The 26,961-nt window shown below is 32.5% G+C and overlaps 2 protein-coding genes across 5 annotated transcripts; both read right to left on the bottom strand.

Moving 5' to 3' along the window:
• Window positions 1–206: 206 nt before the first annotated feature.
• Window positions 207–988, bottom strand: LOC114190618. Its single transcript, XM_028079578.1, has one exon. The coding sequence runs from the start codon at window positions 820–822 to the stop codon at window positions 355–357; it is 468 nt and encodes a 155-aa protein (XP_027935379.1). The 5' UTR covers window positions 823–988; the 3' UTR covers window positions 207–354.
• Window positions 989–2,133: 1,145 nt separating this feature from the next.
• On the bottom strand, window positions 2,134–26,900 carry LOC114191852 (serine/threonine-protein kinase CTR1-like). 4 transcript variants are annotated; one of them, XM_028081279.1, is made up of 17 exons: window positions 26,549–26,899; window positions 25,321–25,622; window positions 25,083–25,224; window positions 24,761–24,864; window positions 20,431–20,636; window positions 19,714–19,809; window positions 19,362–19,502; window positions 19,192–19,232; window positions 13,155–13,223; window positions 12,905–13,005; window positions 12,708–12,792; window positions 12,525–12,623; window positions 10,879–10,947; window positions 10,619–10,750; window positions 4,331–4,425; window positions 3,156–3,329; window positions 2,134–2,402 (listed from the first exon to the last, which is right to left on the bottom strand). In XM_028081279.1, the coding sequence occupies exons 1-16, from the start codon at window positions 26,768–26,770 to the stop codon at window positions 3,254–3,256; spliced, it is 1,980 nt and encodes a 659-aa protein (XP_027937080.1). In that variant the 5' UTR covers window positions 26,771–26,899; the 3' UTR covers window positions 2,134–2,402; window positions 3,156–3,253. The 4 variants fall into 4 exon arrangements, with proteins under 4 accessions (XP_027937080.1, XP_027937082.1, XP_027937083.1 ...); XM_028081281.1 differs by having other exon boundaries at window positions 19,362–19,490; XM_028081282.1 differs by having other exon boundaries at window positions 2,198–2,402; window positions 4,331–4,430; window positions 26,549–26,900.
• Window positions 26,901–26,961: the final 61 nt, after the last annotated feature.

Below are 26,961 nucleotides of genomic sequence, written 5' to 3'. Positions count from 1 at the left end.
CAAATGCTTGGATACTTACCATAGACAAATTTTCCATCATACTATACAAAAACACCATCCTATCAAACACCACAACCGGTAAATAAAACCAAAATACACACACAATCCCATTTTCCAGACACGAAATATGGGCATGAACCAAGATTCAAACTTTGGTTCGTCACATCGCGATGAAGAAGAACTAAAAGCAATTCAATGAAGGGCAGTGATGATGAAAACAAGAAGATAAGCTTGTTTACTTTCACTAATTGCTTTTTACATTATCATTCAATCACAGACCCAACTACTTTTCAAAAGTCATACCTTCCATAATATCAAATAGGATCACAGAAAGCAGAAAAGAAACTAAAATTATCAAAGAAGGGCAATGAGAATGAACACAAGAAGAGCAGCGATGAAAGAGTACTTGAGGGCAGCAACAAGAATGGCGAAAGAGATGAACAAGAGCTGCCAGAGAACTTGCACACTTGCCCATGTGAGAATTCCCGTTAGGCCAAGTGCAAGGACGTTGTCGGGGTCAGGGTCCAACAGGTTCCTCCAATTGAAACCCAAAAGGGGCAATCTTTGATTACTCCCATCATTGCTATTCTCTTGCTGCGGCTTTTGCTGTTCCTTGGAACCATTGGGTGGCTGTGGCTGTGGCTGCTGTGAGTTTTCCTGTTCCCTCAAATCTTTGTTGCTGTTAGCGAATGCGAGAAGTGTGTGTGGTTTCGTGGAGAGAGAAAAAGGGAGGGGTGTGAGAGAAAGGGAAGAAGAGAACTGAAAAGAGTGAGAAAGAGGAATTGAGAGTGAGGGTTTCAACCCTATCAAAGCATTCTTCATCACTGTGTTGCAGTTACATCAAATATTGGGATTTTGGGAAAAAATGGAAAGGCGAAGAAGGAAGAAAATGGTGGAGTAAATGAGAATTGAAATCAGATATGCTATAATCTACTTCGTTCTGTGGTGTGCATGGGATTGTGCGACTGAGGTATGCGTCGTTTTGAAATTGTTCCTATGTTAATTTTCCATCCACATAATTAGTAGTTTATACTACAAAATTAGTGGTGTTTGTTATAATCTTATAATAAGTTGGATCACAAAATCTGATTATTCAGTTTTGTGTAACTTTCACTAAATAAAAATTTCATTGTTAATGTTTTTATTAAAAAAATAATTTTTGCCAGAGTTAAACTAATATATATTTTATCTTTCTACAATTTGATTATTATTAGTTCTTATGAAATGAGTCAAATAAGTGGTGGAGCTTCATGTCTAGCTAAATTTCTTTTACATACATAAAAATTAATATAAATATATATATATATATATATATATATATATATATATATATTTTTTTTAATTCTACCATATTTGGTTTTCTCAAATTTTATACGCTTTTAAATACAATTTTAACACTCCAAAATATTTGTCAAGATTCGTCGTTGAGTCAAATTTGATTTTAGGTTCTATAGAAAAATTTTTAAAATTCAATTTTTTTAAATTTAAAATATTTTTTTTAATATCTAACATTTATTTTAACATGATAAATATTTTAAAATTTTTAAAGTATATTAGAAATATTACATTGCCATCATATTACAAATAAGGGTTGAAATTAAATACGATGATTGTTTGACCTTGAATTCATTATATAAATAATTAATTAAAATTATGTCATATCAACAATAAAAACATAGAAATGAAAAAGAAAATTACATGAATCAAAATTAAAATTTATTCATTTTACAATATTAAAAGCATTTTTTATACACTTATTTATACAAGCTTAAAGTATTGAATGTGAATTATGGCTTCTGAACCAACTTATATCATAGGCTCAATGGGTTAAAAAAACTAGGGATTACTTTGTTTTAAGTATATGTACACATCTTACGCGTGGGGTAACGAAGTCAACACAAGTGAGTGGAAGCAACCAAGGTTTCTTAGAACAAATTATTATTGAATTTTTTCCCTTGAAATTATTGATTTAATTGAGTGGTAGAACATCAAATTTCAAAATTTTTGTTCAAATTTTTGAAACTAATATATAAAATCTTTTGTTCCTCGGTGATGATGATATGTACATAAATGGTTTGGGGAGAGTGCGAGTTGCAGAGAGTGGACTCCTACGTACAAATATGCTTTTCGGTCTAATAAAAATGATGAGCAAATTACACATCATTATGTTTTTAAAAGATAAAAATAATTACTGGTATATATAAATTAGAATCCCCTTTTAATAAGATAAAAAAGCATTATTTGTAAATATAAATTAGAATCCCAGTGTCATACTATTATTATAGGTGCACCCGAAGCAAACAGTAATATAGATGACAATCTGAGTATGCTTATATAAACAGCATATACAACAAAAAATGCAGGTTATTTTAAAATGGTGTATTTTGTTCTTCAGCAAGGTCCTGTCAAACCAAACATACACACAAATCATCAATCTGATATGCCACAAGCACATTTGAGGTATATATTTTAGCATAACTAAAGCAGTGTAAGTGTAGTTTGAGTATTAAAGATTGGGTAACCTATTATTTAGGCTCTTTCGAGCACGATAAAAAGCAAGAAACTTGTGAAATTCATGTCACAATTACACAGCAGAGTCTTATTTATAATTAGAGTAGTAAATACAAACTACTGCAGTGATTACCATAATACACAGAACTCACTTCCCTATTCACAATATTTCAAACAGAAAATCTATAGATATTTCAGCTGTCATTGCCGCAACTGTGAGAATTTCTTGAATGCCTAATCACGGCAAATATGTTTGTATTAGTAGTTCTGATGAGACCCCTGAGCCCAATAAGTTAAAGGATAAGGAAATTATTTCATACCCGAGAATCATGAATCCTAAGAATGACTCACATCTGTTTGGTTTGTAAGAAAATATTCCTAGGTATGTTCCCTACATGTCATTAGATTCCCTCTAAGCTTGTTTTGATGTTACTCTAATTTCTCCTAAATAAATAAGCCAAAACCGCAGAGAAGCATTTAAAAATTGAGTCCGGAAAAATCAAAAAGCACTCAATCCATTTGTTTATTTAGTTAGTGCAAACTATGTTCATAAATTATTTTAAATTTGAGATTGAACATGTATTATACTGAACATAAAAATAAAATTGCAGCAAATATATTATTCAAATTAGAAAGCACCTGACCTGAATGAATCGCAATGCCATTTATTTTCTTGTTCAATATTGCTGTTTCTCCTCTGTATATATAGGCTGAAGACTATCGATATGAGGTATGAACTTGTTCAACCTCTAGCATCAGCAATTATTTGCTGCAAACATTTCAAAATATAGGAGAAAGAAGGCCGTCTCCAGGGTTCCCTACAGCACCAACAGATATTAAATAGAATGATTGTGAAGGAGTTTGAACGTGGATGTCACAATATCATACAATAATTTCAGATTCAAAACTAAGAAAGGTAAAAGGAAAAGTGTCAGAATCTGTTGAACAAAGAATTAAAACTAATTGACCAACATTAGTTGGTAAAAGTAGTAAATACGAATCAAGTTAATTACTGATTTGAGTTCAAATCATACTGTTAAAGATATGCATAGATTACTGTAAATATAGAAATCTGGAAAGCTAGAACGTAGGGATCCCTTTTTTATTCACTTTCGTTGTGTCCTTGATTTCATTATTTATTCCTTGATTAAAAATAAAGATAAATAGTGTCCGAATTAGAGACATTATTTCAGTAAAACCTATGTGGTACTTGTTACACGCCTTGACCGAAAAACGGAATAATTCTCAGAAAGCGTAGGTAGGACCCTTTTCCACTGAATATAACTATTATTATTGTTCAATAATTGTTTAAGAAGGAACTAATCTTCCTTTCACAGAGCATTCCTGTTTACAATACTACTATCCATCCTGACCTTGCACCCCCAAGGAAGAGGATTATATATAGACTTTACAATTATTTTATTTTTTAAAATATATAAGCTTTCATGTATATGACATATGTAATAATAGTTTGATGCATATGACACACATAAGCTCTAGCATCAGGTGGTTCTTAAATATATGATTGGATTGTAAATATATTAACATGTAAAACTAAAAATTGGGTTCTTTATCGATTTACTTTCCATGTACCCTTTATTACATTATTTATTCCTTTATTGTAAATAAATCAATAGTATATAGACTAGACACATTATTTCAGTAAAATCTACAACTAGTATGGCCATAGTTGATGGGTAGTCTGTAATTACTTCAGAAGTACCACTTACCTTGATCATAGGAGAAACAGCCATCCATGAACCAAAGTTTTCATGTAAACAAAAAGAAGAAATCAAAACTATTTATTTAATCTACTTACGTGGCCCAGGAGAGCTCAATCAAGGCTGCAACTTCAGGATTCACATGTCTTGGAATATCTAGCCTTTTGTCCATAAAACCAACAGCCGCAACAACCTACACTAATGGCAAACAACATAGTGATGCCTTAGCACTCTCATTTCGATTAAAAAGATGGCACTCCCATATCAAACTAAAAGCCACTTGATGCATATTACAAAACATCATGCAGAGAGAGGCTACTAGAAAAATGACCCAGGAAAATACTCAATTATAACACCTAACTGCCTCAGTCTCTAATTTTAACTGAATGATATTGTGCTTAGGAATAACAATTATTTTCTAGAAGAAGACTTTGATAAGATTAAGAGAAAAAAGTCACAAACAGAAGGTAAGATAGGGAATCCCCCTTGGAAAAATACAAAAACAAAAAAACAACAAAGAAAAAAAGAGAAAATCATTGGAACAAAGCACTTGAAGTTACCAACATCTGTGCCAGGGAATCTCCAGACACAAGGCCAATAAGAAAGTCAAATTTGCTTAAGGAAAAAAACGTGGTTGATCAGCCAGCCAATATATCCCAATAAGAGAGAAAAGAATCTACTGTTCCAGTGAGAATTCACTTATCCTCTTCCCGAAATTTCTTACTGTTCTCTCTATCTTAACTTATCTCTGTTGCTATTAAACCATTTTACCATTATTTAATTATTTAAATGTTACTCTCAATTTTAATTCTGGTAGGGGGAAGCTATAACAACAAACCAAGCCTTATAGCATCCAAATAGACATGAAATTTGTAGAACTAGACGTATGCAATTGATCCAATATTAGGACTGAATAGGGTCTTAATACTATATTAAAGATGGACATCATACTATTACAGTTTGGCCAGAGTTCTAGTTAATGTGAGACATCATAACACCCTTCCTCATTGTGCCCAAGGACGGATTCTTGAGTAAGAAATTTGCAGCAGTAAACATCTACAGGTTACCCATTAAGACTACACATTAATATCATATACAAATAGACTGAGCTAAACTCAATCTCAACAGTTAACTAGGGAGGATTATACTCCGTTTCTCAGATTAATTTGTCTGATTTTTTCACCAAAACAACACAGTTGGTTTCTTTTTTATTTCCCCAATAGCATACTATGCCTATTATTTACACAGATAGCGAACTTTTTATATTTTTTTTCCAAAACAAAATTCGCTCTTGAAGAGCCGAATTTTGACCTTTGGTTGCAATCTCACCTAAAAACCAGCTGGAATTTGGTTCATGAGAAACCGAATTCCAAGCTGGATAATTTTGTTTTTTTTTTGATATATTAGTGGGTGAAAAATTTAGGAAAAAAAGGGAAATGATCATATTCAGAAATTAATTAATTAGATAAAAGAATTATAAATAGATAGATTTTTTTTCTTAGATCTACGTTACATAAATATGATATATTGTATGAAAAAGAGAAAGAATTGTAACAAAGCAATTAAAATTGTCATATAACTAATTTTATTCAGTTGTTAAAAATATATTTATATTAAAAAATAATTGCTTAAATAAGAAAAAATTATGAAGAGGAAAGAAAGAATTGAAAGAAGAAATCAATGGAAAGGGTTGACATTATTGAGTTGTGTGTAATCAATATGATAAAAAAAATATCAATGAATTAGGAAATTTGTTTTTTTAAAAAGGATGGAATGGTAAGAAAAATATTTTTGAAACAACATTTTTTTTTATTTATAGTAGCGATGTTTATGAGTGTAAACAAATTTGACATTTGTATAAAAGTAAATTGAAAATTGGCTTGGAATATTTTATTATTGTACAATTTAATTTACATACATTAATAATTTAATGTAATAAAATTTGGAAAGAAGTAAATAATAGTAGAATGAATAAAAAAGTTGAATATTTATTTAAAGAGGAATTGAAATTTGACATAAATAGTTGTAAAGGAAATACATGTAATTGGATGAACAATAATATAAATGGATAAACACTTAGAGAATTTTAGATCTTCCAATGCCATGGCGGTTTATATCGGTACTGAAGTCATGAACAAGTTCCTCGGGGGTCGGTCCACATAAATCTTTCATATGGATAAATAATTCAATGTTGCCCCATGAGTGTTCTTGTTGCACGCTTGGATGTTGAAGTTGAGTCTATTTCCAACAATTGATCATTTGTGTAACATACTTGTCAAATTTGATTTTTGCTAAATCTTGCACAATTTAGTGATTAACAACTCTAATTGGATGGTGGTAATTGATTTCGGTACTTATTTGCAGTCTCCACATTATATTACTTGAGCTATGTTATGTAACAACTGATGAAAAAACCATTTGTGATGAATTGTCACGTGTATAGGTAAGACAGTAGCTGTTTGGGTTTTCTACTATGGTGGCTCGGGGTTGGAGTCTGTTGAAGAGGTTGCAATAGGTTAGTTTAAAAGAGTTAGAATTTGTTATGTAGATCTTGTAAACTTAGCATACAACTCAATGGTTGTACTAAAGGGGTTATCATTTGATACATAGACATTTGTTGACATTTCAACAACATCATTCGTAATTAATTAGACCGTCCTCACTAAGTTTAGGTTGTCGAAAGTACAAAGTCATGAATATTCTATTGTTTGGAAGGTCCAAATATGTGCAGACTTTGTCTTTTAGGAGGTTGAAGGTGCAATTATATGATATCCTAAAAAATTTAGGAGATGCACATTAGTAGTGCACACAGTCTACACATTGGGTAATTTGGCCATTTGCAAATAGAGCGGTGAGATAAGAATTGAAATAATTCTTAGTCTCAATGATGTTGAAATGTTCCATGTGAAAATGGAGAAGAAGAATGTTGATTCTTTGGAGAGAATGGCGTTTGACAGGGGACGAATTGTTCTGGTGTGGTATATGATATGTTTCATAGCGTTAAGACCCCACCAAGGTAACATGTGTTAAGTACGCATTCCCAATGAAGTCGACAAGTGCAGGGTAAATGTTAATGTGCATGTCAATGTAACATCTCATCCAAGATCACCTCTATTGAGCACACTCCCACTAAAGTTGACAAGTCTTGTCCATCTGACAGAGTGCATGTTTCTTTAATGACACGTGTCCTTATCTACCCAATTCATGTAAGGGTAATATCTCATCCAAGGTCACCTCCATTTAACACACATTCCCATTAAAGTTGACAAGTCTTGTCTTCATGACAAAGTGCATGCTAATTTGATGACACATGTCTTAAGGCACCCCATCCACCCAATGCACCATAGGATAACATCTCATCCCACCTTGTATGCTTCATGTATAAAATAGTGCACTTAGTTGATTGAAAGGGTGTGGAATCTCGAAGTGAAAGTAGTTCACTTTAAAGAAATTAATACTTACAATTTGTTTGGTGTCTTAGTTGATTATAAAGGTGGGATGTATGCATTCTGTAGGTTTTGAAATGGTGTTACACTAAGTCATTATCATTTTCATATGACTAAATGATCAAGTGAGGCACCAAACAAATTGTTCGGATTCATTTCTTCAAAGTGAACCATTTTCACTTCTATCACATCCAAAAGACACCTTTTCAATCAACCAAGTGCATTCTATTCTACTAGAAGCATAAAAGGTGGATGACATGTTACCCTGAAATGCATTAGGTAGATGGGATGACTCAAAACATGTGTCATCAAATCAACACGCACTTTGTCATGGAAACAAGACTTGCCAACTTTAATGGAAAGGCATGCTAAACAAAGGTGACCTAGGGTGAAATGTTACTCTCACATGCATTGGGTGGATGAGCGACCCAGGACACATGTCATCAAATAAACACGTACTCTACCATGCAAACAAGACTTATCAACTTTAATGGGAAGGCCTGCTCAACAAAGATGAGATGACTTTGGATGAGATGAGATGTTACACTGACATGCACATTAGCATTTGCTTTGTACGTGCACTTGTCAACCTCATAGGGAATGCGTGCTTATCACATGTGAACTTAGATGGGGTCTTAACGCTAGAAAATCCACCATATACAACATGTAAACCCTAAACAAAACAATTCGTCCCCAAACAAACCTAATTAAACATCCTTCTCTCCAAAGAATCAACATTCTTTTTCATCTTCAAATGGAACACTTCGGCATCATTGCGAGACTATGTGCACATATTTGGACCTTCCAAAGAATACAACATTTAAAAAACTTGTACTTTTAACAACATAAACTCAACAATGATAGTCTAATTACGTATGATGTTGAAATATCAACATATGTCCATGCCTATCAAGTGATAACTTGTGAGTCTCAATTTCCTTTCAATACGATCATTGAATTGTATGCTAAGTTTGCAAGATCTACAAAAACAAATTCTAACGCTTTAAAACTCACCTACTGCAACCTCTTCCACAAACTCCAACCACATCACTTCCACACAAGCATAGCAATAGTTTACTTCGGAGGACCTATACAAAGAGCCAACATAATAGAAAGGCCAAAAAGCTATGGTCTTACCTAAACATGTGACAACCCAAAATCAATGCCATTCCAACACAACTAGTATTTTCATCAATTGTTAAAGAACATAACCCAAAATAATACTATGCGGAGACTATAAACAAGTCACTAAAATCAACTACCATTGTCCAATTAGAGTGGTTAATTACCACATTGTGCATAGTAGAAATCAAACGTGATAAGAATGTTGCACCAACGAACAATTGTTGGAAAAAGACTCAACTTCAACATCCAAGCATGCAATATGAACACTTTGGGACAACATTAAACTATTTATCCAAACGAAGGATTTACATAGACCAACTCCTTAGGAACTCATTCATGACTTCAAAGACATTACCTATATCAACCATCACAACATTAGAAGATCTAAAATTCTCTAAGTGTTTATGAGTCTAATCTCATTTATATTAATGTTCATCCAATCACGTGCATTTCCCTTACAATTATTTGATGTTAAATTTCAATTCCTCTTTACATAAATATCCAAATGTTTTCTTATCCATTCTACCATTATGTACTTCTAATTTACTTCTTTCCAAATTTTATTACATTAAATTATTAATATATATATATATATATATATATATATATAAATAGATACACACACACACACACATATATATATATATATATAAACTAAATCCTATGGTAATAAAATACTCCCAGTCAATTACTTAATATACAAATATTATATTTATTACATTCATAAACATCAGTATTATAAGAATAAATTATTAATGAAATAAAAAAATGTTAATTCAAAAATATTTTTCAATAATTTTTTCTTACCTTTCCATCAATTTTTAAGAAACAAATTTCCCAATTCAAAAATCTTTTATTATTAATTACACACAACTCAATAATTTCAATAATATCAAACAGTTACTATTGATTTTTTTTACAATTCCTTCTTCCCTCTTCTTCACAAATTTTTCTTAGTTACACATTTCTCTTATTTATTTTTTCCTAAGACATGTCTGTTTCTAAAAAAATATTTATTCAAATTTTATTTCTCTACATTTATAAATTACATACAATTATTTTCTAAAATAAATACATTTAAACTAAATTATATCAGACTTTTCATTGCTCTGTTACAATTCTTTCCTTTTCTTTCATAAGATTTATCTTATTTACATATCTATGTAATTTCAATTTTAAAAAATCTATTTATTTATAAATTATCAAATTAAATAATTTCAGAATTTAATCATTTTCTTCTTTTGTTTCCTAAATTTTTCCTCTCCCCTGTCCCAATATTTTAAAAGTCGAAAAACAAAAAGAATAGAAAACCCAACGTGGAATTTAGTTTCTCGAGAACCGAATTTCGGCTAGTTTTCCAATGAGATTGCAACCAATAAAAAGAAAGTGTGCTATCGATGTAAGTAATAGGCATAGTATGCTATTGGAAAATAAAAAAAGACCCATGCTATTTTGGGTAAAAAATCTATTACATACCTTATTCTAGCCCATGTGAGATATCCTAATATATATCAACCTATAGGAGAGAATTTTACTAAAAGTTATCTCAAGTGATTAGGGAAATGACTACTTTTGTGCAATAGATGATCTAAATCAAAGGCAAAGAATTTTGGACCTGTCCAAAAAGTAGAATCGGTACCTATGAAACACCAACTCCAACATTAAGACCAGAACATGGTTAGTGTCCTGTATTGGACACGCTATGTATGTGTTTGAGGATAGATCAAGCTGCTCAGAGTATTCTTTTATTCTATCTACAGTATCCAGTATTCTAGAAATTAAATAAATCAAAATCACAGGGGAGAAGCAAATAACCTGAGAAGGATTTAAATGTCTCCATGGTTGTTGCAGGGTCACTAGTTCCCACAAAATTACACCAAAGCTGAATACATCACACTTTTCGTTTGACAGTTCGCCTCTGATGACTTCGGGTGCCATCCATTCAGGCTGTCATGTCCAGAAAGAAAAAAGAAAAGGAATAAATTATTATAATGTCAAATCATCAAATAATTGTAGTTAAGAGAAATTTAACAAAACTTGACACAGGAATGATTCAGTTGATAAAAAGAACTTACCGTCCCAGCTGCGGTTTTAGAAGAAAGAAATGTGTTTGCCTTTGTGCGTGAAAGACCGAAGTCACATACCTGAATTACATAATTTAAACATCAACGCTCAATTATCTGCACGCTCATATAAATCCATAAATGTACATGTGAGCCGTTAGTGAATGGCTGCATGGGAAATTGCTAGCTTAAGCAAAAATATTCGTTTTTGGTAAGGGTGGGGTTGTTAGTACAGCAGGCAATAGCAATCCAGGCACTGTTAAGCATTAATAATTAGGTTCTTCCAAATGGGGAACAGTTAACATAACCCTAGCAGCCATCAATTGTCATGGCTAGATACATCCTAAAATTCGGCTAATAATTTATGGGCAGAAAAAGAAAAGGAGAGTTACAAAATCAGGGAGAACCCTTTCTAATTTTATTTTATACGTAACAAGAGTGTTTCTGCTGTTTCTCACTAAGTCATAAAGGATGTTGTTGCTTTATACTATGTTGAAAATATAGGACCTTTAGATAGAGGAGAAAGAAAGGTGAACATAGACTGAATGATGTGCAATTGATATTGGTTTAATGTGATGATAAGATGTGACAAGAAGCAAAAGACAGAACTAACCCTGTTTATATTAATCCTAAACTCCCAATCCTAATTAAATAAGGAAGCATGTCAAGAAGTATACAGTAATGGAGGGGAGAAAGAAAAGGTGGAATCTATAGATACTGAACAATCTAAATTGATATTGGCTTGATGTGATGATCCAAAAGGAAAGACAAGGCACTAATATTATTTATACTAACTAACTGAAACACAGGCACACTATTACACTATCTTTTTTTAATGAGTTAAATTTAATACATAAATTAATTTTAATTTTATATATTTATTTAAATAAAAAAAATATGTATTATTATTTTCTATATTTTACTTGTAATCAATAATTTGAATCAGAAACAACACTGCAGAAGCAATATCAACTGTGTTGTGAAGTAGTTTATCTGCACTATTTTTCTTTTTGATTGCTGAATACATAATATGACAGGTTGAGGTTCAAAATATTAAAAATTTAAAATATAATTAAGGGCAAAATAGGAAGATGAAATGTGAACACAAAATTGGGGTATTGCATTATACATTGTTACAGATGTAAAGGCAACATACTAATAGTTTTGCGGTTCAAAATATTAAAAACTAAAATATAATATAATTAAGGACAAGATAGGAACATGAAATATGTACACACAATGGGGTATCCCATTATATATTGGTATATGTATGTAGCAATAATGATTTTGAGGTTCAAAATATTGAAATTTTAAAATCTAATTAAGGGCAAAATAGGAACATTAAATGTGTGCACAAAATAAGGGTATCACATTATATATTGTTATAGATAGATAGATATGTAACATATAGTTTGAGGTTCAAAATAGTGAAAATTTAAAATATAATTAAACATAAATATGAATATGAATTGTGTGCACAAGGTGGGAGTATCTCTTTATATATTGTTACAGATGATAACCTCCCAATCCTACCTAAATAAGCATGGTGCGAAATATCAAAATATTACCATGATATCATATAAGATTAACATATTTTATTCGTACAACAATAACATGATGACATATTTTTCAGATACTCCAACAAAGTAAACAGTTACCTTAACAGTGTATGAATCATCAACCAAAAGATTTGGAGACTTCAAATCTCTATGAACAATGGGGGGTCTCATTTGATGAAGATAATTCATTCCGCTTGCCTAGACAAACATATGAACATTTAGGTCTGCCTAAAAACACATAAATAGTAAAACTATTAACAGTTTTAATCATCAAATTTATACCACATCATAAGCCATTTTTAAGCGACACCTCTCACTAAGTGATGATCCAACATTGGGCATGTGCAGAAGTTCGTACAAACTGCCTCTGCAATTCAAAGAAATAATTAGCATAAGAATATCACACTCACCCCAAATCTTCTCCAATTATAAAAATAAGCGAGGAGCACAGTTTTTATTGTTAAAGGAAACTTTTGTACCTAGATAAATACTCTGTTACAATTGATAACTTAGGGGGTTGAATAACTGCACCCATCAAGAGTACAATATTTGGATGCCGTAGGCGCTTCATGAGTGAGACCTATGAAATAAACTGGGAATGAATAGCAATCCACATGGACAAAAAAAATTATATGTACAAAACTAATGCAAAATTTTTCCTCAACCTCATTCGAAATATAAAAATGAACATGAAAATTAAATACATATTAAAACCAGTAATAACGATACCTCCTTTAGAAATTCTTCAAATCGCCCAGGATCAAAACCTTGCACTTTAAGAATTTTCACTGCAACATCCTAAGAGATTAGATAGTTAACATTTAGTGATTGGATTGTGATTGACCCAGACATAGAAAAAGAGAAAAGAAGCAGAAAAAGAAATGGGTAATGTTCTTTAAATTGGACTAAGCTTAACTCAAACTAGCTCATGAAGTGAGGAATGGCAAGGACATTATACTAATTTACTATACTTTACTTTTCCCATATCTATTGTGATTGTTGTTGAATCTTGTTAGAGATATGATTTTGATTACATTAAATAGGGAATGCATAACTAAATATTTCCCATTATTAGGTATTGAATTTTTTCCTTATTATTGTATGTCTTCTTTATTATAAATAAGAATGCTCGTGTGTACAAAACACACAACCACCAGTAACTCTTTCAATTGACATCAGAGCAATACCATCCTCCTTTGTCACTAATCCACGGTAAGGATATACCTTTTTTCCCTAGACACTGACCCTGACTTCATCACTCTGATTTTCTCTGTCGGGTAAACAATACCAGGTGCCACATTTTGTTCACTACATTGTGCCCTTTGAGCATCTTTTGCTCTCCAGCAACTGCCACACTTTCCAAGTGTTCCTTTAGCTCTCTGATAGTTAGTATGCCCTTAGAGTATTTTTTTTCTCTTCGTTAACCAACACACTCTTGAGTGTTTTTCTTGTTCTCCAATACTTGTGCCCTCAGAGCATTTTTCTCTCTGATAGGCAACTGCTGCACTTTTTAAGCATTTGTGTTGTTCGTCAGTCACCATGTCCTCCAAAAATATTTGCTTTTTAGCAAGGGCTACCACACTCTCCGAGTATTCTTGCTCTTCATCAGTCGCCATGTCCTCCAAACATATTTTTCTCTCCAACAGCCGCTGCATCCTTGTAGCTCTAACATGACCTTGCTATTGAAACTGCCCAACCACTACAGTACCTGACTCATTGCCAACCACCACCATGTGTCACCGACTCCTCAACACATCATCTTCAAACTCTTGCATCAAATTGATTTATGAAGGTTTAACATTATTGACTGTCAGTGATAAGTTTGGTATTGTATATTGTATCTGAACTATTTAAATAGTTCAGGGAAAGTTTTGGGGGGAAGGGGAAAAACTTTGTAATTGGAGTGAGGAGAGTGGGGTTCTCTTGAATAACCTCGCTGGATAACAATTGTAACTCTTTTAGAATCCATCCTATTCCTATGACAGTGGCAAGAACTGGATTCAGTATAATAATAAAGATTGCCAAGATTAGTGTGTTTCATCTAGTTTTGAATAATAGTTCTATCAACTGGCCTTCAGAGCCTCGTTCTTGATATTTGTGGCGTGGGTTCGGTGGTATGATCAATACTAGGATGGAATCAAGATTAGACGGTTTGGTGCGCATGTGTCAAGAGATGGTTCTTGATGGAGAGAAGGCTGTAAACGAACAACAGGAGAGGTGTCAAATATTATAAAACTTTATCAGTGGGCTCATAGTGGTGGTAGAAAGAATGTCGAGTGGGTCGAAATCAATGATGGAAGATAGTTCAAAGAAAACAAAGATGGGTTCAAAGGATGAAGAAGAAGTGTGGTCATCACAGTCCCACTCTCAATGGCAGAAGCCAAAACTTGCAATCTTTGTAAGAGATGACGCTTATGGTTGGACGAATAGGTTGGAAAGATATTTTGTTTGAAAGAAGTATCGGAAGATGAAAGAATGCAGGCAATTATGATTGCTTTAGAAGGGAAGACGTTAAATTGGTTTCAATGGTGGGACAGTGGCGGATTATAGTTGTGACCGGAGGGGGCCATGTCCCCCAACTTTTTAAAATTTTCCTAAATTATATGTAATATATTATTAAAAATTAATGAAATTTAAATTATTTTTTTTATGAAACAATATATAATATTAATAAATAACAAAATATAAAATTAAATATATTAAAGAATAAAAAAACATAAAATATTATTTATTTTTTCTTTTATTGTTTTTTCAGTTTTTCATCAATTGTACTTTTTTTTCTATTTTCACATCTTTTCTTTTATTTATCAAGAAAAAACATGAAGTTAAACACAAACTAATCTTGATTTTTATATTTTCTCTTTCATTATTGAAGAAAAAAATTTAATTCTCTCTTGTCTCGGAAAATATTAATTTAAAAGTTAGTATTTGTTTTTAATCTCAAGAACCTTTTGTATATTATTTTGTATGAATATAAAAGGAAATGTAATGTATTATGTGTGTTTTCATAACCGATTCTTAACTGTGACTTACTTATCATAACCTATTACATTCATTTCTTTCATAATGATAAAAGGGAAGCTACTTGTGAAAATGACCGATTCAACTTCAATTGTTCAATTAGAAAAGTCAGTCGTTTTTTAAGATTGAAAGAGTTACAAATGAGAAGTTTCATATTAATTCTTTGAAACATAATATAGGAAAACGTTCTTAAGTATGAGAATATCTAAGCTATCATTTATAATGGGGTCCATATTCAATACAAATTCAAAACTATAACTTTTTAAAGAGAAACATCCAAGAAGATTTCAATATCAATACTAAATTATGTACTCTTGTTATGTTAATATGTAAATTTTAAGTATACTATTTTGGCCCCTCCAAAATTTTTTGTCAAGATATTGGGTGGGCGTTCCGTAATCCAAATCCAACTTGAGAATCTTTCAAGATGGCGGTGGTGAGATGGTTCCAGCCTAATATGCTAAAGAATCCTTTTTGAAATGTTGATTGCTTTAACACAGACAAATAAAGTAGAACATTACATAGAACAATTTGAGCAATATGCAGGGCTTCTAAAAGGAATCGAACAAAATGACTTGACTGAAATAGTCTTGAATGGATTAAGGAAGAAATTAAGGTGGAGGTAAAGTTACATGATCCGTCGAATCACGCAGAATTGATGATGAAGGCTCAGATGGTTGAGTAAAGTTTGTATTATGTCCAGAGGAGGAGTGTTGGAAGAGAATAAGGGGAACATAGGGTATAGATCAGGTTGGCCGGTGAGAAGTTATTCATGGGAAAGAGGCAATCAGGTAGCTAGTTTTGGTAGGGGAAAAGGGGAGCCGGTGGAAGCCATGAAATCTCTCATTAAAACTCAAGGAATCAACCGTTACAGAGGAGCCACATTTCGAAAATTATTGGATGAGGAAATGCAAGATAAAATTAGGAAAGGATTGTCTTTTAGGTGTGATGAGAAATTTGGACCTAACCATTTGTGTAGAAATAAGCAATTACACATGTTAACAATAGAGGAAGATTTATCAAGTTATGACGAATTAGTGACTTGCAAAGGCGACAGAAAGGAGTATGTCAAAAAAGATAAAGCTTAGCAACTATCCATGTTTACTATGGTAGGACTTACCACTAAGAAGTTTTGGAAGGTTTGGGGCAAGATTGGAGATTTAGAGGTTGTAGTCTTGTTAGATTGGGGGGCATCTCACAATTCCATCTCTCAAGAAGTGGTCAATAGATGTGGGTTAAAGGCTGAAGAAACCCGTCCTTATGTGGTGGAGGTAGGAGACAGTAACAAGGTGCATTGTCATGTAAAATGCACAAGATTTGTTTTGGAGTTACAAGGCTTGAACATTCAACAGGAATTGTTCAGTTTAGATCCAGAAGGAGCTGATGTGGTCTTGGCATTAGAATGGCTGGCCAACTTAGCAAAGGTTAAGGTGGAGTTTGGGAAACTAAAATTGACCATTGGAAGAGGTCATAGTGGATGGTTATAGGAGATCCTGTGTCATCTACCACATCAACATCATTGAAAAGATTGCTCAGCCAATTACAGAAAGAAGATATAAGGTATTTGGTAGACCTGGTGCAAGAAGAACTCCATATCCAACCAGTACCTAAGGAGGTAGCTCATGTGTTGAATTTACATACCAAGGTATTTCAAGAATTAACCAGATTACCTCCTAGCCGGACACAAAATCATGTTATTCATTTAAAAGAAGGAGCTTCCATTCTAAATCTGTGGTCGTATAAATACTCACATCATCAAAAGAATGAAATTGAAAAGTTGGTCCTTGATATGTTGTTGAAAGCGGGAATGAGTAGACCTAGTATTACCCCCTATTCCAGACCTATGATTCAAATTAAAAAAGGATGGTGGTTGGCAGTTTTGTGTAGATTACAAGGCCCTCAATGAGATAATTGTTCCTAACAAATTTCCCATGCCTATCATAGATGAATTATTGGAATGAATTGGCACGAGCTACCATTTTTTTCTAAATTGGATCTAAAATCAGGGTATCATCAAATCCTAAGGAAGGAAGAGGACATTGAGAAAAGAGAATCTAGGACTCATGAAGGTCATTACGAGTTTTTAGTAATGCTGTTTGGGTTGACTAATGCCTCGGCCACTTTTCAGTCTTTAATCAATGAGATTCTTCGACCTCTCTTAAGGAAGCATGTGTTAGTTTTTTCGATGATATTTTAGTTGATAGTGGCACTATTGAACTACATGTCCAACATTTAACACAAGTGCTCTCGGTGATTAAAGAGAATATGTTGACGATCCTAGTTTGGAATATTTGTGTCATATCATATCTGGTCTAGGCATACTTGCTGACACGAAAAAAGTGGAGGCAATGTCTGGAAGTGGCCTGCTCTGAAAGACGCAACAGCCTTGAGAGAAAACAAGTTAACTCACTATCAAGCTCTTTTCTGAATACACCCAGGTAATCTTTTTAAACTTGTGCTAAACTCGCACAAACTATGGAATCAAGAAGCAAGCTAACAAGTTTGAAATCAAATGTATGTTTTGTCCAATTTTTACCCAACAATGAATAATTTATTACATTCAAACTACTTGAAGAAATTAATTCCTTTTTGAATTGTTTTAATATTAAGAACTTACAATTTTTAAGAATTTATAAATGATTTAATCACCCAAGTAGTTTAATCTTATTTAGCATTAATGTGCTATCATAGTTTATTATTGTGATTTTTCTACTTTTCTTTATTATGGTGTGGAAATATTGAGTTTTAGTTGCATTAAGAGTATTATATTACGCATATATGTCATTAATCGATTTTTAATATTATTTTTACATTAGATAAACTCTTAAAAGTTAAAAAGCTGAATATATGAGTCAAGTTTAAAAAGGTTCATGGGTTTGTTAATCTCTTTTATGATTTGTTGTTTGCTGATTCAAGCCTAACATCCTAGCCTATTTCATAATTCGAACAAAACTTATCATGACAGTACTCAGGAGAACTTTCAAGATATCCACAGGTGGTTACCATATTTTCCCCAGGGGGAAAGGTCAAACTGATTGGGGTGGGGTGGGTGGGCTACTGACCCAATATATAGGAGAGAAAAGAACCAGAAAAGTGGGCATACCAGTAGCAGTAAGACCTCTTGGTGTATGAGTATAGAGGAGCAAAGACATAAAAAAGGAAAATTGACGAAAAAAGTAAAGAAGTGGAGGAATCAGGAACCTGGAAAAGAGAGGGAAATTCTTAATAGAATGAACAGCTGACAAAAAGAAGATTGGGGGTTGGTAATTGGAGAACCATAAATGAAATGATGAATGAAATCATGGGAGGGGATAAAATATGATAGGGTATCTGATCATTTTTTCGTATTGAAGAAAGCTTATGCCTAAGGAAGAATGTCAACTACTTCCTTAAACTTTTTTGCTTCCTGTTTGTTCTGTTTCATGGAACTGACTCTTGTATGGTTTAAGGAGAAAAGCTCCACTCATCTAAGTTGAATTTTGTCTAGAATTCAATTTCTATAGATTGTATACCATGGCTATATAAAAAAAATGACACCGTGAAAACAAAGTGAATGAGCATGATATTAATGATGGTCATATTGGTAAGAAGGTTTTCTTTCTTTTTATGGACAAATCCAATCAAGTTGCATTCCCATGCTTAATTTCCACAAACCATAATAAATGGAATAGAATTAGCAGGAATACTATCATCATTAAAATGTGGACAAAGGAATATGTAAAGAATCAAAGAAAGAAATGCTTACGGAACCACGCCAGTCTGCACGAAGGACAGTTCCAAATGACCCTGAAAAACAATTATCATTGTCCTTATTTCATTGTTTCAGGATACATTTTCTCCTAAGTAAATGATAGCTTTCACAGAATCAGTATATTTTTAGTGTATGCATCATGTGTGAGGATTAAAATATAAAACCTGTCCCAATGTTCTCCTTCAAAATAAGTTCACTCCAAGGAATATCCAGATCCTCCTCGTCAAGATCAACTTCATGACTTGGATAATCCAAGACTGTCTGGTCTACTTCATTGAAATACTCATACTCCTCTGCACCAGGAACTGCATAAGAATATAAAATGTGGAGAATCCAATGCCACTACAAATAAAAAATAGAGCATACAGAGCATTTTGAGCTTAATTATTAAAATCCTACTTGCTAGTATATATATCAGTCAGTCCTTGTCATGTATTGTATGCTCTTTTTGAGAAAGGCATGGTTCCACTATTTCTCTACTTTTCATATGGGACAAGAAAAACACTTGATTCTTACTCAAAGCAATCAGATGGTTGTTTCCACCGGCATAATTTGCACCCAAAGCTTCAGTTCGCTGCATATCCATTTTGTCACTGTGATTAACAGCAGGTCCTGTTATGATGGAAATTAGTAATTTTAGAGCTGTATGGACAGAAACCATGTTAATCTCTTAATACTCCTCATACAACCTTTATATCCTGAAATCATGATTATATTATTTCCTCCTTAACCACAAACCACAAACTATCATACACTATATATAGTAACAGTCCCATATTGACTATAATATAAAAATTAATTAATGTAAAACTATTATGGCAGATTACTAGTAAAACATGTTTTTGGAAAATAATTATTCAATTTAGTCAATATATTTTAACGTTGTATACAAACCCAACTAGGTTGGCACCCCACAACTTCAACAATCATGTGCTTCTAGAGGAAAATGCACAAAAAGGAAAAAAAAAAAAAAAAAAAAAAAGGATGCAAATTGTCTAAATAATTTGCTCTGTGTGTAGGGTATCTTTCAATGTTTCACGTAAAATCAAAGGTAAAATTCAGTTAAGGTTAAAAATAGAGCAATGTAACTGTAAAAGCAAAGGTAATCAAGAGAAGGAAGAGTTAGTAATTTTCAGTATAAAGACAAATAACTTTTATTTTTCACAAGACTAGTTCCATCATAAATATATATATATATATATTTTAAAAAGCATCGAGCGCAAAGATAATAACCTGATGTAGTATCAAATACAAGATGAAGTGCTTGACTGTCCAAGAAATACAATTGAGCAAGTGTCTTTGTATATTCAGCTGTTTCAACTGGCTTGAACTTTGGATGACATAATGGTGAAGCAACCAACATTGAAGAAGCAGAATTCAGAAAAGAATCAGGTTGACATGTTGCCCCAGGCCTTCCAATTAAATCAATCATATACTCCCTACAGAGGTGCATACGCATATTTCTATGTTAATTGAGCTTGCTTTTGTTTCAGCTAATAAAACCATGCCATACACATTTTATATATAATAAGAAAAAGTAAAACAATGAAACACATTGGTAAAAAAGATTCCCTCCGGTTACCCTGATATTTAATTACGACCAAAAAACAAACCATAGTAAAATACCATTGAACTGATGTACCAGAAAAATTAGTTTCCACCCCTAACCAAAATTCATAAGCACAACCTTCCTTCACATAGCTTGCAGATAAGTTCAGTCCCCCATTTGAAAATGCATTACATAATAATAGATTTTTGGTGGAATAGAAAATATTACTAGTTTAAATTTTTGTTAGTGTTTCTCTAATTTCTTTAAAAGTCCAGAGTGGAGCTATTCAATTTATAGGAGAGAGAACACAATAACAAAATATTCACTTGTGCTATTTTAGGCTAATAACATAAATATAACATCAATCTTGATCCTAATATCATCATTTATCATATCTTTAAGATTTTTAACATATCTACAAGATTTTAATACTCCCCCTTCAAACTAAAGCAAATATAGGAGTAAGGAACAAAGGCAATTTTGGTATCCAACCAATGTATACACACTAATCATTGTGAGATAATTCCTTTTAGTAATGGACACCCACTTTTAAAGATCAAGTGATCAAAATAAAGTTCTTAGAAAGAGAGATATTAATCATTGAAGAATTGTTTAGAATTTAATTTTATATATTTATATATTTTTTATTTAGACATATGAAATTGAAGTTGTTTTCAAAAGATTATTTTTTTAAACTTATACTTTGTGATGCAACTTATTTAAATTTGTATTTTAGAAAGATCAAGTTATTTGCATTAATATTTTCTTGTGCAATTTTATTTGAATTGTACTTTAAAATTAATTCTTTTATCTAAGTTTATATTTTAAAGAACTAGTTTTAAATAATTTTATTTAAAACAAAAAAAGTGAAAAATATCCGCAGACATTTTTTCGTGGATTGGTAAAGCGGGTAATGGACACATTATTTTAGACAGAACAAGTAGAGGGTAGGCACTATCTGTACCAAATTGCCATTCCTGTGTGTATATCGGAGGAGGCTTTGTGATGTTGTTGGTTAGGTGCCAACAGTATAAGACGAGTGCAATAATGATAAACTTGCAAGGGTGGGGGAGATGGGTTGAGAGGGGGATGGAGACTCTTATATTTGAAACCAATCGTCTGCCCATCCTGTAGTCGTACAAAGAATCATAATTTGTGGTAGAAGAAATGACATAATCAATGGACCTTGTAAGTTTGTTGATGGAAAATAAATTAAAGAGAACCACAGGGGCATAAACAACTTACGAATAGAAAGAGAGGGAGGAGGATGGACAATGCTAACACCTCAGGACTGTGTGAGAACCATTTGCATTGGTGATAGAAGATAAATGGCTAAAAGTAGAAAGAGAAGAAACAAAAGATTTATTAATAGTTATATGATCAATAGCCACAGAAAGGAACTAAGGACCCAAAGAGTAATGGTCCCCATACCATTGAAGGAAATCATTGAAAAAATTGTTGGCGGTATATTGAGAGTAGAAGCAGCTTCTGCAGGAGTAAACTATGCAGAAGAATCAGTAAGAGCAAAGTTTACCAGATTAACTGTTTTAGGGGGGACCATGCAGGTATTAAAACGATCAATGGTGTGACCAAGTTTGTGGCAATGGTCACTCTTGAATCGCGATTAATGATCACCATTGTTTTTACGAGAATGACTGCGATCACCTCTGTTTGAGATTAAGGCTGAAAATCAATAAGGATAGATGGCACAAAGGCCAGACTAGTTGCCCAGTCAATGATTGCTTTAGCAAGAATGCGAAGGAAAGAGGACCAAGGAATAGACATAGTGTGGGCAAAGGGAGATCCTAAAATTTGATGTCGAAAATACTCTGCAAATAATCCATAAAAGCTAGTAACACAAAAATGGTCTGATGATTCTCCAATTCCTCAGCAGGGGTTGTGGCGCAGGCAAAAGTTCAATAAAATCTAGAAGAAAACCGCTTATACTACCCAAACAGGTCAACATTGCTCCATTAAGTGTCAATGCTTTCACATCCATGAGGTGCTTGCTAACATACTATAGAGATTTTGTACATCAATAATGTAAATCGACTTGGCCTATGTCCAAACCGATTCAGACATGTCCTGGGTGGGAGTAGAAAATCTAATTGACTGAAAGATGAATAGTAGACTTGACGATCCCATAAAGTTGAGCATCAATTTTACTACATTTAGATTAATCAATTTCAACCACAATTTCTTCTTTATTAGTGAGATGGTCAAGATAACCTTGACCCTTGAGCCAGAGTATGATGTTTGAGACTCGAGAATCATAGTTACTGCAATCCTACTTGTCAGTAGATAACATTCAGTGGCAGAGTTGGTGAAAACAAGCGCATTTAGTTTCGGGGTTCCCATGGATAAGCCAAATCTACACCTATGAACAGTGTGCCCACAAGGAAAGAACAAATTAAGTTTCATTCCTCATTAGGCTCTAAATACCATGTTGAGAAACCAAGGCATATGATGAATTTCTTGTGTTTAAACCACAGCGAAGCTAATCAATTTATAGGGGAGAGAACAAGATTACAGAATATTCAATTGCCATATTTTAGGCTAATAACACAAATACAGAATCAATCTAATTTATCCTAATATCATCGATTGATCCTAATATCATTTGTTACTATATCTATAGGATTCTAACATATTTACAAGATTCAAACACACACCAACGATTTTTTTAAGAGAATAAATACATTGAAATGAAGAGAAAGAATTAGATACCATCAGCTATAAAGAATCCTTTTAAACAAAGACCAGAAGATAAAACAAAACATTAAAGAGAAAAACTAAGAGAACAAAAGAAAGAAACAATCGAAGTTCTAACTGATGTTTCTTAAATTTATTTTCAAATTCCAAGGTGTCATAAATTACATAAAAATGTAGATATATATCTTGGGCCATTTTATTTTTTAAGAAATATATCAAAGGAAAATACGTATAAGCTCATATGGAGTATATAAATGTCGGGATCTTTATAGAGTAGTTTGCAATTTATGTTTATAATTCTTTTATAAAGAATAGAGTAAGAATGTACTTAAAACTATTTTCAATATATTAATTTTATAAATATGAAAATTACTATTTGTCTTTTCTATTTTATTCTGAATAAGTATTATGCTTTATTTATTATTCATTTGTAAAAATAAGCAGAACCTAGGTTGTCAATAACGGTAAGAAAAAGAATCTTTTTCCCTGTTTTGTTGGCCAGCCAATATTTGGGAAGAATGTAGTTTAAAGTTCAAACTTTACCAATAAAATTTTCTTCAAATAGTACCTTTGTAAATTCATCACTGCATAATTTTCATTCTTTAATCACAGCTAGTGAAAGATTTCAACCTTCAATTATCCCGCAAACACGCGCACATAATTTAGGAAAGGCAACAGTAAGCACTCCACGTCATAGACAAGAAAAAGTCATCATTCCCTTCAAGTAAAGGAAAATTGTCTTTTGATTGAGTACTTCTATTTTTTGTTTTAAAAAATATTTCTATAACATTAAAAAAATAATGATTAATGATAAACATTTTTTATAAAAAGATTAAAAAGTTTTAAAAAAAAAGGGAAAATTTTAATATTTTAAATTATGGTAAAAAAAAATAATACAATCTATTTATCTAAATAACAGAAAATTTTTCTGCACTTCTTTCTATCCATCCAATGACATTTTTTTCACACTATTCTCGTCCTCCTTATTTAACTTCTCAACCAAACAAAGTTCAAATCCTTCCTCTCTTATTGTTTTTCTTTCCTACCTATTTAACTTATCAACCAAATAAAACGTAATTTGTAAATAGAAAATGGAAAAAATATAAAGTTTAATATACATTTCCTTATTGAATACTACTTAATTCAAAAGCGGCTAAGTTTGACAAAAAAAATCTCAAACACCCATCTTTACTTTTTCTACCATTCCTTACCTACCTCTCAATGATGCAAATAATTAAAAAATATATATTCATTATCAAATTTACCATGTGTAAATTTAATTACTTAACTAATGCAACAAACCTGTCAGAACCAAATTGCACTATGCATGAAGCTCCCACATCCTTTCTGCAATACTTGCAGCCCTTTGCAATACGGCATGGTAGATTGATTAAGTCAGCCAACACCTACAATTGAAATTGTTATAGAACATTCAACAATCAAACTTCACTAATATGTAAAATAAAGGATATTCTCTGTTAGAAACTCCCAGTTATCTGCTTTACGATGGAACAATGAAAATAATAAATAAAGAAATACAGGTATGTTAATCTGAGTGATATTGATGTAAAAATAATGTAACCAGAAAATCATTATAAACAAAGCATTAAAGAATGATTTATACTTTAAACAGCAACGCTCGATGGACACAAAGGCCAATGGGTAAGCTTCCAATTGGAAGAATGACAGAGTGCAGGCAGCTTTTAAGAAGTTGGGTGCATTCCTTCCAGCGTATACCTAAATTTTCCTCGGTTAAAGACCCTCCCCTTCAAAACACAATAAAACTCATTAGGAAGATGTAATTGTGACTTTCCGAAACAATTATTTTTCATTTCTTCAAAAAATGAAGACAGTTTACTGACCCCATCCTATTGCAAATAAGACTTGCAAGCTGATCAGTTGCATCTTTAGTGGTAATCCAGTTATTTGAAAGACTTGCTACCCTGTTTTGCAGTTCTCTCAAACCAGGATCTCTAGATTTATCAATGGCAACCACAACAATTGACGAGTCATCACCAGGTTCAACTGACATGAGTGATTCAAACGATGGAATAATACCAACATTCTGCAAATCAGTACTTAGAGTCCATGTATATGCATCCATCCCATGGATTAAGTAAAAGCCATCTAGAATTTGGTCAGAGTATAGCAAACAACCATCCACCTGACAAATATGAAAGCATATGGACACTCAATATCTTTACTGTTGAAGAAAAGTTTAATGCTTAAACACAAAACATGTGCACATGACAAGTATAGCTTCATGTATTAAGCATTCAATTTAAAGGTGCCTGGATGATTCTAAAGTTACTTCACAGTATCAAAATCCAGATTACTTATAACTGGTAAACAGGCTACACTAAACTAAGCTGAGTTGAATCAATAAATGGTATAATCTCACAAGTAAGAAATGAACTGAATAAAGACAAAGTTGTCAAATCAATATAACTTAGGTCTGTTTGGGTAAAATCCTCCATAAGCATATTTAGAAGAAAATAAAATAAAATAAACTTTTCTGTAATTATGTGATATGTAATGTGTCATGAGATTGAGGATATTTTGGAAATCAATTATTTCCTATAACTGAGATTGCAGATTTATAGTTATTTGGGTTGAAAGCTGCATATAAATTACAACAGCTTTTGACTAAACAAAAAAAAAAAAAAAATAGTCAACTTCTTTCCGTATTATGTCTTCTATTATCTCTTCTTTCCCTCAGTCCCGTCCTCTTTCTTTGTTCTCTCTCCTTATCCCTCCCCTCTGTGTACTCTGTATTCTGAATTCAGATACCTACTAATTTACTTAAATAATAATAATAATCATAATAATAATAAAACGAGTTGATGTTAGTCCATTCTTTTATAAATAATGATATCTTTCTAATCATATACTAGAAAATCCCGTGGAGTTGGGTTTCCACCTTAGTATTCCAAGGTCTACAAAAACAAAACACAAAAATCCATCCACTACATAACATAAAAATCCTAAATCCAAATAATAGGAGCTTAAATCAATTTTAACATTAATAAACCTAAACATGATCCTACTTGTACAAACAGAAACAGCTATTTTCATAAGATAACAATATACCCAAAAACGGTGTGATAATGTCTGAGCCGGAGACGAAGAGTGATCGGATGAAGCAGAAGCATGAGAAGAGAGACGAAGAGCGAGCGCTAGCTGCAACTGATAACTCTGCTCCGTTTGCTTGGCCAAGCTCTTGAAGGAGCCTTGTTCTTCTTCATCAGCGCCACAACTCATTCTGTTGCGCTCAGATTCAGATTCGGCCTCAGCAGCAGCATCACTATACATTCCTCCTTTTATCAGAACTGGAATTCGCTATTCAAATGTCCAAACATGGAAAAAACTTTCAGACCGAAGTCGAAAGGTGATTCCTCTTTCCCTGAACAAACTGTTTTTTCTCCTTATTCATTCTCCCATTCTTTTATGTTGAGTAAATACCCTTTTTCAATAAAAAAAATTAATTCTAAAAATAAAAAGTA

Source organism: Vigna unguiculata, chromosome 7 (assembly GCF_004118075.2).
Source record: "Vigna unguiculata cultivar IT97K-499-35 chromosome 7, ASM411807v1, whole genome shotgun sequence".
NCBI classification, from domain to species: domain Eukaryota; kingdom Viridiplantae; phylum Streptophyta; class Magnoliopsida; order Fabales; family Fabaceae; genus Vigna; species Vigna unguiculata.
The sequence above is the reverse complement of the archived record's forward strand: the minus strand, read 5'-3'. Positions and strand labels throughout refer to the sequence as shown.